Source organism: Monodon monoceros, unplaced genomic scaffold, assembly GCF_005190385.1.
Source record: "Monodon monoceros isolate NGI ecotype Baffin Bay Population unplaced genomic scaffold, NGI_Narwhal_1 Super_Scaffold_3, whole genome shotgun sequence".
In the NCBI taxonomy this organism is placed as follows: domain Eukaryota; kingdom Metazoa; phylum Chordata; class Mammalia; order Artiodactyla; family Monodontidae; genus Monodon; species Monodon monoceros.
Window position 1 is genome coordinate 23,862,008 of NW_021703780.1, and position 13,886 is coordinate 23,875,893.

General features: G+C 49.7%; 2 protein-coding genes across 12 annotated transcripts in view; both read right to left on the minus strand.

Moving 5' to 3' along the window:
* Positions 1-5,088: 5,088 nt before the first annotated feature.
* On the minus strand, positions 5,089-7,738 carry PSORS1C2 (psoriasis susceptibility 1 candidate 2). Its single transcript, XM_029242588.1, is given in 2 exon segments — positions 5,089-5,515; positions 5,517-7,738. Coding segments are annotated over 2 exon segments (489 nt in total). The 5' UTR covers positions 5,874-7,738; the 3' UTR covers positions 5,089-5,383.
* An 887-nt stretch (positions 7,739-8,625) lies between these two features.
* CCHCR1 (coiled-coil alpha-helical rod protein 1) overlaps positions 8,626-13,886 on the minus strand; it is a 13,860-nt gene continuing 8,599 nt past the window's right edge. For 6 of the 11 annotated variants that reach the window (XM_029242576.1, XM_029242573.1, XM_029242569.1 and 3 more), the window contains 8 exons: positions 11,381-11,493; positions 11,167-11,212; positions 10,871-11,007; positions 10,554-10,742; positions 10,355-10,456; positions 9,377-9,528; positions 9,103-9,274; positions 8,626-8,886 (listed from right to left, as the gene is read on the minus strand). In XM_029242576.1, the coding sequence (XP_029098409.1) occupies positions 8,777-8,886; positions 9,103-9,274; positions 9,377-9,528; positions 10,355-10,456; positions 10,554-10,742; positions 10,871-11,007; positions 11,167-11,212; positions 11,381-11,493 (1,021 nt within the window). In that variant the 3' untranslated portion in view covers positions 8,626-8,776. Of the gene's footprint in view, positions 8,887-9,097; positions 9,275-9,376; positions 9,529-10,354; positions 10,457-10,553; positions 10,743-10,870; positions 11,008-11,166; positions 11,213-11,380; positions 11,494-13,886 lie in introns of those variants that run through there. The other 5 variants (XM_029242574.1, XM_029242571.1, XM_029242575.1 and 2 more) reach the window with 4 other exon arrangements.

A 13,886-nucleotide genomic window follows, 5' to 3' on the forward strand; every position in this document is an offset into this window, starting at 1 on the left:
GGGGACTCAGTTAATAATGAGAGAAAGAATAGATAATGAATGGACCACTTGGGCAAGCAGCCTGGCCTGAATTTTCCTGAGGGCACCAGCGCCTGCCTCATTTCACCTCATGTGCCTGACTCAGCTTAGAGGAGTCACCTTGGCGACTAAGAGGGCATTAGTGGGACCTGATGGAGGCCGGACGAGTGATGATGTTAGCGGCACACCAAGGAGGACTCTGGAGGGAAACGCCTTGGAGGAGTCTCTATGCTGCCCTCCGGTGGTATGTCGTGGAACACCACAGACGAAGAACTGAGGCTGTCAACCTTGCGTGGGAATTTAGAGATTATTAAGGAAATCCCCTAAATTCACATCCCAGGGCCACGCAGAGATCAGGTGGCAGAGTAGGAACAACGAATTGGGTCACAATCCGATGCCTTCACCACTACACCATCCTGTCTGTCCCCATCACAGTTGAGATTATGCTGCAAAAGAGAAGGGTATCAGCTGGAAAAACCTTCGGAGAGAGGTTTGGTTTAATTCGACAAGTTATTTGAGCCAGTGCTAGACACCTGGTGGGCAGTTAATTAAAGATTAGAGGGAGAAAATGTACAGTAAGAGAGCTTAAGTTTATACCAAAGCAAGTCTTTGGTCAGATGAGTTTGAAACATGAAATTGGCAGAGGAGTTAGCACGGGTGTGCCCCTCCTTAATTTAACTTTTATCACATTTTATTGTCATGATTTATTAATACATATTTGTTTCCTCTCTAGACACAGAGCTCCTCGAGGGCAGGGAGGACTGAAACTTCTCCCTGAGACTGTCACCATCACCTAGCACCCCACACAGTAGATGCTCAGTCGTTTGGAGTTTCCCTGCCTAGGGATCTTCAAAGGAGAGCAGATAACCAACTCTTCTGTCTAGTCCAAAGACATTATTCGTCTGCCCAAAGGCTGAGGGCTGTGCCCAATGCTTTCTCAAGGTAACTCAGCTTCTATAATTAGATTATACCAAGATACCAGTTCAAGGTTCTTTTCTCTTATTGGCTAAGCATTTATTGACTACCGGCCATGTCCAAGGTACTGAGCCATTGTTCTCTAAATCTATTAGAGATCCTATTCTATTATTTAATTGTATGACTCCATGTTGACATAAAATGCAATAGTGTCCCCACCGCAGTCACTCGTAGGTGAGGTCAGTCAAGGCAGATGGGGAAGAATCAGCATTGTCTAATCTAAGTGGATAAGCTGGCACAGTGGGTTCCCCTGTGTTAATATTCCATACCATCCAGTCCCACTCAACCTCCTCCCAGCTAATAAACACAGCATTTTTAGGTACCAATATCTGCTGCCTATTAATTGGTATTAAAATCTCCAACTACTTTTTTTTTTTTTTTGCGGTACGCGGGCCTCTCACTGTTGTGGCCTCTCCCGTTGCGGAGCACAGGCTCCGGACGCGCAGGCTCAGCGGCCATGGCTCATGGGTCCAGCCGCTCCGCAGCATGTGGGATCTTCCCAGACCGGGGCACGAACCCGTGTCCCCTGCATCGGCAGGCGGACTCTCAACCACTGCGCCACCAGGGAAGCCCTCCAATTACTTCTTGCTTTCCCTTCCCTCTCCCACTCATCTACCTGTTGCGTCAAACTTGGAAGAGTTGGTTTGGAACTTACATCCAGTTTTGACTTTGGCACTTGTGTTGTCTTGGAAGGTGAGTTACCTCTGTCAACAGTAGTTTCCTCATCTGTAAAATGGGGTTAATAATTTGCTTTATTGAACACCTTGTGGGCCAAGTACTAGGAGAGAAGTAAGGCATACAAAGACAGACAAGGCACAATCCCTGCCCTCAAGAAGCTCATACTTTACAAAGGGAGAAAGACATGGAAACCGATATAATGTGGAAATGATGCAAAGAGCCTGAGATCCTTTCCTGGGTTACATCAGGGACTCAGTTCTTTCCCTCACTTTCTCTCTCCTTTAAGAATGTTTTTCTCTTTCCATTCCCAACAAACTCCATTGCACTGGCTTGAGAATTTGCTGAGGGAGGGCCAGTTTGAGGAATCCAGACTTCCTTCTTCCCTTCTATCCCATACCTCCCTGCCACAGTACACCAGACAGGTTATATGTGCCTCCCCACAAAGAACACAGTTCTATCCAAGGAGAAAAACTTTCAGATATGAGCTCCTGAGCCAGGCACCAAGACCTTCTCTAATTCCCCCCAACCTACTTGTTCCACAACATTTCTTTCTTCTCCAGTCTATAAACTCTTCACTCTGGGAGTTCCCTGATGGCCTAGTGGTTAGGATTCCGGGTTTTCACTGCCACAGCCTGGGTTCAATCCCTGGTTGAGGAACTGAGATCCCACAAGCATCATGATGAGGCCCCAAATATACATATTTATATACTTATACATTTGTATATATTTATATAGATATATAGATATCTCCTTCACTCTAAACATTTTGATCTACTCTCTGTTGCCCAAACTCACCATTCATTAATGAATTCAGCCATTCATAAAACATGTATGTGATGGTTAATTTTATGTGTCAATTTGACTGGGCTAAAGAATGCCCAGAGACCTGGTGAAACCTTACATTCAGGTGTGCCTGTGAGGGTGTTTCTGGAAGAGATTAGCATTTGAATCGGTAGACAGTGTTAAGAAGATCGCCCTCACCAATGTGGGTGGGCACCATCCAATCTGTGAGGGCTGAACAGAACAAAAAGGTGGAGGAAGGGCAAATTTGCTCTCTGTTTGAGCTGGGACACCCAGCTTCTCCTGCCCTTGGACATCGGCTCTCCTGCCTCTTGGTCTTTGGACCCAGACTGGGATTTACCTCATCAACCCTCTGATTCTTGGGCCTTTGCACTCATACTGGGACTTAAAACCATCAGCTCCCGTGGTTCTCAGGCCTTCGGACTGGGATTAAATTGCTCCACTGGTTTTCCTGATTCTCCAGTTTGCAGACGGCAGATCGTGGACATTCTCAGCCAATTCGTGTAATATATCTCCATGTATATTCTATTGGTTTTGTTTCTGTGGAGAACCCCAATACAACATATTCAGTGTCCATGAAGGCCCAGGCACTGTATTCCGCGTCAGATTTACACAGATGAATAAAGAGATGGGATAATGTCATTAAAATCAGGACAGGCCTCAGTTCAGATCCCAGTTTTGCCATTTTTCTCCATATGACCTTGCATGAGTCACTGTACCTCTCCAGGCCTTTGTTTCTCTCCTCTGAGAAATGGTGATAACAATAGGGTTATTGTGCAAATTAAGTGAGAGCTTAATCTCTATGCCTTGGGCAAGAGTACCCCTATTGCACATGCGCAGTAAAAAGCAGCTGCAAGGGTTTATAGCAAACCGTTCGTTGTGTCTTAGGTTGGATGTTCCAGAAGCAGATCCTGAGACAAAAATTCAAGTAAAAGGGATTTATTAAAAAGTTATAAGGGTGGGGAGGAGGGAAAGGGAGCGGGGAAGTGGGACCAGGAAGGGCTCCCCTGGCCTAATTTTAAGCTTCCTGAGAATGGGAACTGTATATTTTTATTCGTTATATTCCCCCGTGGCACCTGACATTGCAGGACATATTGAGGGTATGAGATAATGGTTGAATGAATGAGTGAATCTAGTCCACTTTGAGGCCTATTAAATTACAGGCTCACACCTACAATTCGCACCTGTTCTAAGATTATTTCCAAACTCTAAACTTAGGGGGCTTTTTGTTTTATTTCGTTGTTTTTTTTTTTTCAAACCGGTCACATATAGGTTTTGATGGGAGTTAACCATGTAAGCAAACTGGGTCCTAAAGCGGTGGATTTTAAGGTCAGGGAACCGTCATTTCTTTTAGGCCCTCTTCAACCCCACCCGGGCCAGCCACTTGATTGACATCGGGCCATTGGGATCTCTGGGCTCCTGCCCTTCCAACTTTCCTGCTCAAATACACCCTTAAAGAATTTGGGGAAACTATGTACCCCTTACACATTTTAAAGGCAACAACTAACATTTTTAATCTTCAGTTTAAATACTGCAAAGGGTACACTTTCTGGGAAATTGTAAATACTTATATATTTAGAAAGTCACATCACTCTTTTAAATGTAGCGGATGGAATATAACACCATAGCCCTTTCATGTTCATTAACACCCTTTTAATAAGTGAACAAGTCCATTAGCCAGTCAGCAAATTTACCTCAGTTATTTTTCTTTTTGGTTCCTTTTTCCATTTCATTTTCCCTATAGTTTGGTCCTAATGACATATTGTTTGCATTGTATCACCTTTTTTTGTATTTTAGTGTCTTTTTGGAAAGTCTTTTATTGTATATCTCTATAACGAAAATATGTACATATCAATAAATTGGAATTTATTTCCTGTGACCATAAGACTATTTTAAAAACCATTATTCTGCCCTGGGTTTATAATTACAATTATTAAAAGATGCAATTGATCAAAACTACAAATATTGACAATGATTAAACAGAAAAGTAAACTTCTACTAAAAATTCATCTCTTCATGAGATGGAAAGGGCTGATTTTTATTTTCCATTGACTTCATTTGGTAGCTCCAGGAAGAGCACCCAGGTTCAGTTCAGGGTGGGCGAGAGAGCTCGGCCTTCCTCTGTCTAGTGAGAGAAGGGTCACTTGTTAATGGAGGCATGTGGAAAAGGAGAACACAGTTCTCAGGCAGATTCATTTTAGGAAGGGACACATATGCTTCTGGAAATTGATCCCCTTACAACTTAGTCCTGCCCACGTCCCCCTGGGAGAGTTTTCATGTTCAGCCAGAGGTATGCAAACCATAAGCTATTAAAGAGAGACTTAACTTGGTTTCTCATTCTCCAAAATAGGGATCCCAGAATGGGAGAAATGTGGGTCTGAATGTCCTTGTAACTCTGAGAGTTGCATTTCCAACCCTCCACTGGCTGAGTTCCACATCCCTATGCATATGGGCAAGACAGGAACTCAGATGACTTCCAGATCTCTGTAGGTCCATGGCTGTTATGAGGGCATCTGAATGTTCAAAGTCCTGCTCATTGGCAAAGACGCAGCCTAGAGTCAAAATTAGAAAACATGGTTTTTTGTTTTTCCATTTCATGGAAGCACCATGGTCTCCTGGTAGTTCCCAGCTGGCGGCCACCACATGGCAGCAGGGAACACAGTGCTGCCAGCCCTGCCCGGAGAGTCCCCGGGGTGGGGAAGAGGCGGTGGGAGGGGAGAGGACTGGAGGTGAGGTAGGGGTGTTCACTTTGGCTGTCAGAGGAAAAAGAAGGGGGAGGTGGGGGCTAAATACCGATCTCAAGAGGGGACAGAAAATATTGAGAACAACACCTTCCGGGTTCAGAATAAAACAGAAGGAATGAGGAAAGGAATTAAGGAGTTAGGCTAAATTGGGGAGAATTCAAGGGAAATCAGAAGGGTAGAGATGGGCTTGAGGGCAGAGGCCCAGGATGCCTCTGGGGGATCCATTGTCTGTACTCCTCCTGGGGTGGGTCAAGATCTGGCTCCTCCTGAGATCCGTGGCCCACCTTAGAGGCAGGTGGGCCAGGGGTTTTCTGGAGGCTGGGGTCCTGCTGGCCAGGGGTCATCAGGCCGGGGAGGTTGAGGGGGATCAGTTCTAGGGGGTACAGGAGGCCAGGCTCCAGATTCAGGCAGGTCTCTCCAGGGACGACTGGGGCCTGGAGGTGGAAGGTCCTCAAAGAGAGGGCGTACCCCTGGCCAGGGGTCACCAGGGATTGGGGGGCCCTGAGGCAATGTTGGGGGGCCCTCCTCCTCTGAGGGCTCTGTGGATGAGGGAGATGGATGGTCTCCGCTGCCTGAGATGCCTGTAGAGGAGGAAGGAGAAAGATAAGAGGCTGTGAAGATCCCCCCTCTCCCCGTAGCTACAGACCCAGGGAGCATCACCTCTCTGCGATGGACCACAGCCTGAGCTGATCCCACAAACAAAACTCAAAAGTAACTCTCACACATTCACAAAATACCAAAGTGATCTTAAAATGACATGAAATGCCGTCCTGAACTACTGACTGGACCAACTTTAAACTGAGAGGATCCCCTGCTCCCCCCACATAAGCTCCATCCAACCCTGGTTGGGACACCCCACTGGCAGGGCCGCTATATGTGTCTGCAGTCCCAAAGCTGTCTACACCCTGGCACCGCATGGCACCCAGACCCCATCTCTACGATGACCTCCACCCCCTTAACACGGACCTCAGCTCTGATGAATACTCACCCCACACCTGAATGCTGATCTAAATCGCCACATGGAGCTACACCCAAATCAGTAAAACATTTATTCTGCGCTAAAATGCACCTTCCCGCATCACCTCCATCCCCTTAACTCTTCCCCTTATGTGAATTCCCAGGATCTCCCTATCCCTATGCATCCATCTCACCCTTGCCTCATCTTTACCGTCCCCCATCACCCCAACTCACACTCCAGGCCTCTATTCCCAGCTCACCTCCAGCAAAACAGGCAAAGGACCAGGATCCCCAGGAGCTTCCAGTTGAGCATCTTGCCTGTCTCCTGGCCCCCAAAGTCAGGGGTCGGCTGAGTCTGGGTGCTTGGGAACCCCAAGAGGCTTTATAGGGGAGGAGGGGGAAGAGGAGGCCAATCTCTGGGGAGGGATCGGCCCAGTTCACACAAGGAATCACATCCGAACCTAACTGGTCAAACCCACTTGGAAGGCCGTGGCTAATTTGTAACCTCTGATGGTGGTGTCCCTCACTTTAGTCCCCCAGCTCAGGACCCAGCCACCCAGGCTTTATCGATGACCCAGACCTTGGTCACCCCACCATTGTTTTCATGTCCTCCTTCATACACACCCTGCAGCAACCCCTAATAACAGGGACTTCTACCTCTAGTCCCTCAAGGTCATTGGAAGCCAAGGAATGGGAGCAAACCATGCGTGGGGAAGCAGTGTAATTACAGGGGCTGGGAGGCAGGATGCCGGGCAGGGGGTGGGCAATTGGGGGGAGGACAGGGGGTGTTCCCTTGAACAGCTGGGACACAGCTAGAACGGTCTCAGCTAGTACACCAAGCCTCCCCCACCCATCCCAGTGTGAACCCTCTCCTTGGGGCTCAGCCCTTCCTGGAACTTCCACTTCCCAGCATATGCCTTCTCCAGGCGTGAAGGGGGCCTCCCAAGCAGTGACATCTGAGAATTTCATCCAGGAGCCACCTGGGGTGACTGCAGGTGAAGGAGACAGTACGAGGACATCCTGATTCCTTCTCCCCACCCCAGGGCTGGTTCCATCAGTCACACCCAGAGGCTCAGGAAGAAGTTGCCTCAACTCCCCCTGGCATCTCAGCCTCTTTCTCCTCCCTCTGGAATCCTCCTCACTGCCCCTTGAGGCCCTCTCCGTGTCCTTGGTGTGAACTCTGTGCCCACCCCTTCTCTCCCCTCCTCCTTCAGTTGTCAGTCTGTCTGGTCTGAGTCGTTCAGAGATCCCCCTAGAACTTTTCCTCAGCAAGGACTCCTCTGCCTGGACGTCTCACGAGCCTCTCAGAAGTAACGTGTCCAAACTCACTTCCTCCCCGGGTTGTCCCCCACCGGGTCTGCTCCCCCGCAGTAAGGGACACCACTGTCCCTCGTGGCTCACTTTTGAGGACTTCATTCCTCTCTCTCCTCATCTCGCGGCCACACCCCAAACCCATCCTCCACAGCCAGCCAACAGATCTCTTAAAAATGTAACTCAAGGGCTTCCGTGGTGGCGCAGCGGTTGAGAGTCCGCCTGCCAATGGGGGGGACACGGGTTCGTGCCCCGGTCCGGGAAGATCCCACGTGCCGCGGAGCGGCTGGGCCCGTGAGCCATGGCCGCTGAGCCTGCGCGTCCGGAGCCTGTGCTCCGCAGTGGGAGGGGCCACAACAGTGAGAGGCCCGCGTACGGCAAAAAAAAAAAAAAAAAAATGTAAGTCAAATCGTGTGGCTGTCCCCAGCTTTAAAAGTACTCTAAGGACTTTATAGAGTAAAATCCAAGCTCCACCAGGCCTGGCCTCTCCTTGCAGCATCCTCCCTCGGGCTCCCTCCAGCCTCCACGTCTGCCCAGCCTGTGGCCGCCCTCATGCTCCTCCCAGGGGACTGCGCAGCCTGCGCCTCACCTCACCCCGGCCTCAGCACCACATCCCTCCGGAGAGAGGCCTTGCCTGTCCCCCCATCTAATGCCGCCCCTCCCCACACAGCCAATTTCTACCACATCACTGTCATTTCTTTTTTCTCTTCATATTCATAGCACTTATTATTGTTTGAAACGGCTCATTTGTTCATGTGAGTACTTGCCCATCGTCTGTCTCTCCCACCGGACTGTAAGTGCCACGGGAGCAGGGACCCGCCCGTCAAGTCCACCACAGTGGCCCCCGGGGCAGGATGCTGCCTGGATCTGTGATTCCTGTCGAACATGTGAATGTTTTATCTGCTTCATTCCTGGCACTGATCACCTTCCAGAGGTAGTTTTAAAACAAAAGTTGAGAATAAAAAGAAACCTGGAGCTTCTCCAAAAACTTCCTGGGCAGCCTAGGAAAGGGGTTTCGAAAAAGGAATTTATATATAGAGAAAGAGCTGTGTGGGGGACCACTTCTCACATTTCTCGGACAAGAGAGGCTGCAGGGAGAAAATTTCCTTATATTCCCAGAGAGAACTGTCCAAACAATGGCTCCTACTGCAGTCATCTTTATTGAGCCACGGGAGAATTCACAACATCTTGGCGGCTGTCCCCGAGGGCAGCTGGATGGGAAGGGAGGTGGGCTGGACGCCCTCCCCAACCCACTCCTCCTCCATCCTCATCCCTTCGGTCCTCGCAGCTGCTCAGAGGCAGACAGAAGAAGAGGTCTGGCTGTCTCCTTCACAAATAGCTTCCTCTTTGGAAATGGCCTCACTCAGGCCCTGCAAGTCATCGAGCAGGACAGAAAGGGATCCTGGGAAAGAAGACCCCAAGGGACAGAAGGTGGACAAGAGAAGGCTGTCACAGTCACGCCGCAGGATGTGAGGGTTATGAGGGAGAAGGCTCCTGGCCCAAGGCGGGCGTGAATAAGAGAGGCTGTGGGCCTCCAGGAGTCACAGAGAACAAGGCTCATGCATTGCAGAGTGCCTGGAGGAGAGATGCCTGAAGTCCCCCGCCATCTGTCCCTTACCTTTGATGGACTCCTTGGTGCATAGGGCCGCTGCCGGAGGTGCAGGCGCTGAAGACTCTGAGGGCCTGAGGCTGGACTCCACAGGTAACCCCTTATCCGACGGGGAAGGAAAAACTGCCAACAGTCGCTGCTGCTTGTAACGGGAGAGGAGACCCTCTTGCTGCAAGGTGGCCTGGGAAGGAGAGGGTTAAACGCCACCAAGCCCGGGCAGAGTCCCCTCCCCTTTCCACAGCTCTGCTCCCTGAGAAGAGCCCCTTCTCGGCCTCCCTCCTACCAGCATGAGGTTCTTGTCTCTCTCCAGCTCCTTCAGGCGCTGGGTCAGCCGCTGTCCCTCCTCCTTTCGGGCCTCATCCTGCAGGCGCCGCAGCTCCTGGTTCCGCTCCTTTTCCCGGGTGGCTTTGCGCTGGATCTGGCGCAGGGAGACCACTACGGGAAAGCCAGGCCACAGAGGGGACGGGTGTTGGGCAGCCTAGAGGCCATGAGGCACCGTGAAAACAAGCCTGAAAGGATGGGCAGGAACACTGGGTCCCAGCTCTGTGACTCAGGTGAGCCACTGACACTTTGTGGCTTTAAGCCTTCCATACAGAGGGGAGTCTGATGCTCTAGGATCCTATGTTATCTGCGAACCCAAAGCACCTCCCCCATCACTGAAGCTTCCCAGAGTCCTGCAGGGGGAATCTGAATAGGGACTGGATATCAGATTTTGTGCAATTCATGTTCATTTTCTTAAAGTGTGACAATGGTATTGAGGTTACATAGGAAAATATCCTATTTGTGAGAGATGCAGCTGAACAGTCAGGATGTGCGCAACCTACTTTCAATAATTCCCCCCCAAATGTTTATATATCAATATGTGTATATATACAGATAGATGGGAAATGTGACCAAAGGTTATGAACCGCTGCCTCTAACCAGAGAAGGCATATGAGCATCCATTACCTGATTCTTTTAACTTGGCTAGGTGTCTGAAATGTTTCCCAATAAAAAGTTGGGGATAATCGTTGCTATGAGATGTCAGACTGCCTTTGCAGAGGGGGGTGACTGGGAGGGGCTGCAGGGGATCCAGGGCTGGTCAAGTGCTGTTGCTTGAGCTGGCTATATAGGGGTGTTTACCACCTGAGAATTCATCTTCCTTGATAACTTCATGACTCGCACACTTCAAAAAAGCTTTAAAAATAAAGTTTTTAAAATAACCTCATGCCTCAACACTTCCTTCTTCCTGAAAAGCCACGTCCACCCCAGCCAATCTCACCGGCCTTGGTGTGTTCCCTGCGAGCCTCGTTCAGTCTCCTTTCTGATTCTGAGAGCTGCTCCCGCAGTCGAGTCTCCACTTCGGCCACCTTCTCCTGCAGCGCTGGGGTGGAGGTGCACGTGGGGTGTCAGGCGAGCCTTGGTTCATGGTTCCCACCCCCACCCCCACCACGGGTCTGCCCACGCCCCCTCCTGCACACCTTGCCCGTAGACCTCCTGCTGCTGGGTCAGCTCCTGCCGGAGACTGGCAGCCTCCGCCGTGCTCTCCTGCTGGCCCTGGCGAGCCGCCTCCAGCTGCAGCCCCAAACTGGCCAGGGACTCCTGGGTGTGCTGCAGCTCCCGTTCCAGCTGCTGGGCCACTTCGCTCAGCTTCTGCCGCTCCGCCTCCCCTGGGAAGACGTGGTGCCCGCTCAGGCTTCTCCGTACCCTAGACCCCAGCTCTTCCCTCTTCCTCTTCATCCCCCAGACTCAGACTTTGGCCCCAGCTCAAGCTCGGTGACTTGAGGACCAGGTGTACCTTGCTCCCGGGCCCGGCCCACCTCCTGCTGGATGATGTGGGCGCTCAGCTGCAGTTCTGCGTCCAGACGGTTCCGTTCCTCCCGCAGCTGCTCCAACTCCAGGCTCATATCCGTGGCCGGTGGGGGTCGGGGGCAGCTGGGACAGGGAAGGGAAACAGAGATGGGGGGAATCACCCAGCTGCCTGACCCCTAAGCCCCCATCCTTCCTCCATCCTCGCTTTTTTGGGTCCCAGCAACCAACACCTTAAAGCCCCACTCCTGCCCCTGATCCACCTCAAAGTGGCCCAAACTTCACCTCTCCTGGCGCAGCTGAGCAAGGGCCAGTTTTCGAGCCATCAGGCCTGGGGAAGAAAAGGCAGAGAGCAACAGAGAGGTGAGTTTGTGGAGGAGAAGAGGGAAAATGGGAGATGCCTGGACTGGTAAGGAGGAGGCAGGAGGGTGGGTGTAGGATGAGAGAGCTGGTGGGGCAGCGAGAAGGGCAGGACGCATCTGGAAGTTGCCCTACCCACCCCGAATGGTGTGGACCTTGCGGACGGCATAGCTGACTCGGCTGCTGAGGCCGGGCAGCCGGGCTGCGGCCCGCTTCACCTCCACCACAGTGCCCTGGAGCCAGGTCTCAAAGCTGGAGAAGACACACAAAGTCATGACCCTTCAACCCCATCTTATTTCCAAAAGGACTTGATCCCCTCTATCCTGTATTGCTATGTACGTGGGGAAAGCAGGGAAGGGGAAATCAGAGCAAGGGCAAGAGAAGCTGAAGCCAAGAGTAGGGGCCCCAACTCTGTGCCCTGCCAGTCGTGAAAGAAAACTGAGAGCTTAAGCCCCTTAGTGATTGTCAAATAAAAATGATGCAGTTGCTCATAAAAAAAAGCACAGCTAGGGACTTCCCTGGAGGTCCAGTGGTTAAGTCTCCATACTTCCACTGCAGGGGGTGTGGGTTTGATCCCTGGTGGAGGAACTAAGATCCCGCATGCTGTGTGGCCCAGACAAAAAAAAAAAAAAAAAAAGGCGCAGCTATGTCTGGTCCCAAAACCTACATAAGCTTCTCATTTGCGTCCTTGCAATCAGTGTCTTTAAAAACAACCCTACGGTAAAAACAATAATCAAGTTCATGGGGTCACACCTTATCTGGACTCAGATGCCATCACAAAGTAAAGGGTTCAGTAACATTGATTCTATGGGGCTAAAACAAGTGCCCTAAAGCAGGCTTATCTCTAGCTGATTTAGGCTTTTGCACCTCAGGCCTCCAGGTGCGTCTCCAGGTTTGGGGAGTCTCCTGCCGCCATATGCCACGTTTGGGGTGTATGAACTTATGTGCATTCTGCTATGGAACAAAGCCCATAGCTTCCATCAGTTTGCCCCAAGAAGGCATTAAATGACTGTACATCTTTTCAAGCAATGTGCTAAGCTTATTTCTCACGGTCTGCCTTTTGATCACTATTAGGTATCAGAGATCAAAGTTATCCTCTCTAACAAGTCCCTGATACCAACAAAGGCCGGGTCCACATGCTTTATCAGCTGGCTGTGCCCAAAGCAGGATCCACGTGGCTCATGGAAGTTGAGAAGTCTAAACGGGTCCCCTGGGAGGAGGGCCTATGCAGCACCCAGGGGGAAAACAAGCGGACGACAAAGGCCGAAGGCTGTATCCCTAGCAGCACGGCAGAGATCACTTTTATCTGAAAACTGTTTGAGCGGGTGCTTCCAACACCTACTGTGGCTCTTATGAAAGCCTTTTCCTGACAGGATCTCCAAGACACCAAGAGACTAACAAACCTGGCAACAATCCGAGCTTGGGTTGTTTTAGGCCACGTGGACTTTTTGGCAATAAATCATTAGCAAGGACCATTTCAGTAATGTCCTGGTATCAAAGTAAAACCCTGTCCACACTGTATCTTTCTGTCTTCCTGGAGGTAGGAGGCACATGCAATGGATTGAATCTGGGCAGTAGTTCATCATAACTAGTCTCTCTAATGCCATGCACGCTTGAAATTTTTCATGAAATTTTTTTTTTTTTTGGTTAAATTAGTCCTCAAGGTATAAATCCAACAGAAAGGGATGGTAGGCAAGGACCCACCCTGCATCACAATTTTTCTAAGCCAAAACTGTTGTGTGATCCATCTAGAAGAGCCTCATAGTAAAAGTGAACATTTACAGAATGCAGACAATAAGCCAGGCGCTGTGCTGAGAGCTCTCCTCAGACCGCCTCTGTGTCCCCATGTTCAAAAAAGCCGAGGAGGGATTGTTACCTGTGCAAAGAAACCTGTGCTTCTCCTTAGAGGTCTTTCTAAAGGTTATCTAACAATAGCTGTGAAGGAAACACCTAGGAAGTTGGTATGAGAGACAGGCTTGCAATTGATTAAAAAGGGAACTGGCAGGGAGGGGGAAGGGTAAGCTGGGATGAAGTGAGAGAGTGGCATGGACATATATACACTACCAAATGTAAAATAGATAGCTAGTGGGAAGCAGCCGCATAGCACAGGGAGATAAGCTTCGTGCTTTGTGACCACCTAGAGGGGTGGGATAGGAAGGGTGGGAGGGAGATACAAGAGGGAAGAGATATGGGGACATATGAATATGTACAGCTGATTCACTGTGTTATACAGCAGAAACTAACACGCCATTGTAAAGCAATTATACTCCAAAAAAGATGTTAAAAAAATAAACAAATAAATAAATAAATAAAGAGGGGGAAGGAAACTGCAATAAAGCGAGTCACACGAATTTTCTGGGTTCCCAGTGCATATAAAAGTTACGTTTATGCTATACTGTAGTCCATTAAGTGTGCAATAGCATTACGTCTGAAAAAACAACTAAACATTTAAAAATAGCATTAATTTTAAAACAATGCTGTTGGAAAAAAAATGGCACCAAAAGACTTGCTCGACACAGAGTTGCCACAAACCTTCGATTTGTAGCAGCATCTGTGAAGTTAATAAAGCAAAGTACAATAAAAAGAGGTATGCCTGTGGGTGTTCGGCTTTAAAAAATATAGATTAAATTTTTTTCAACTCAACA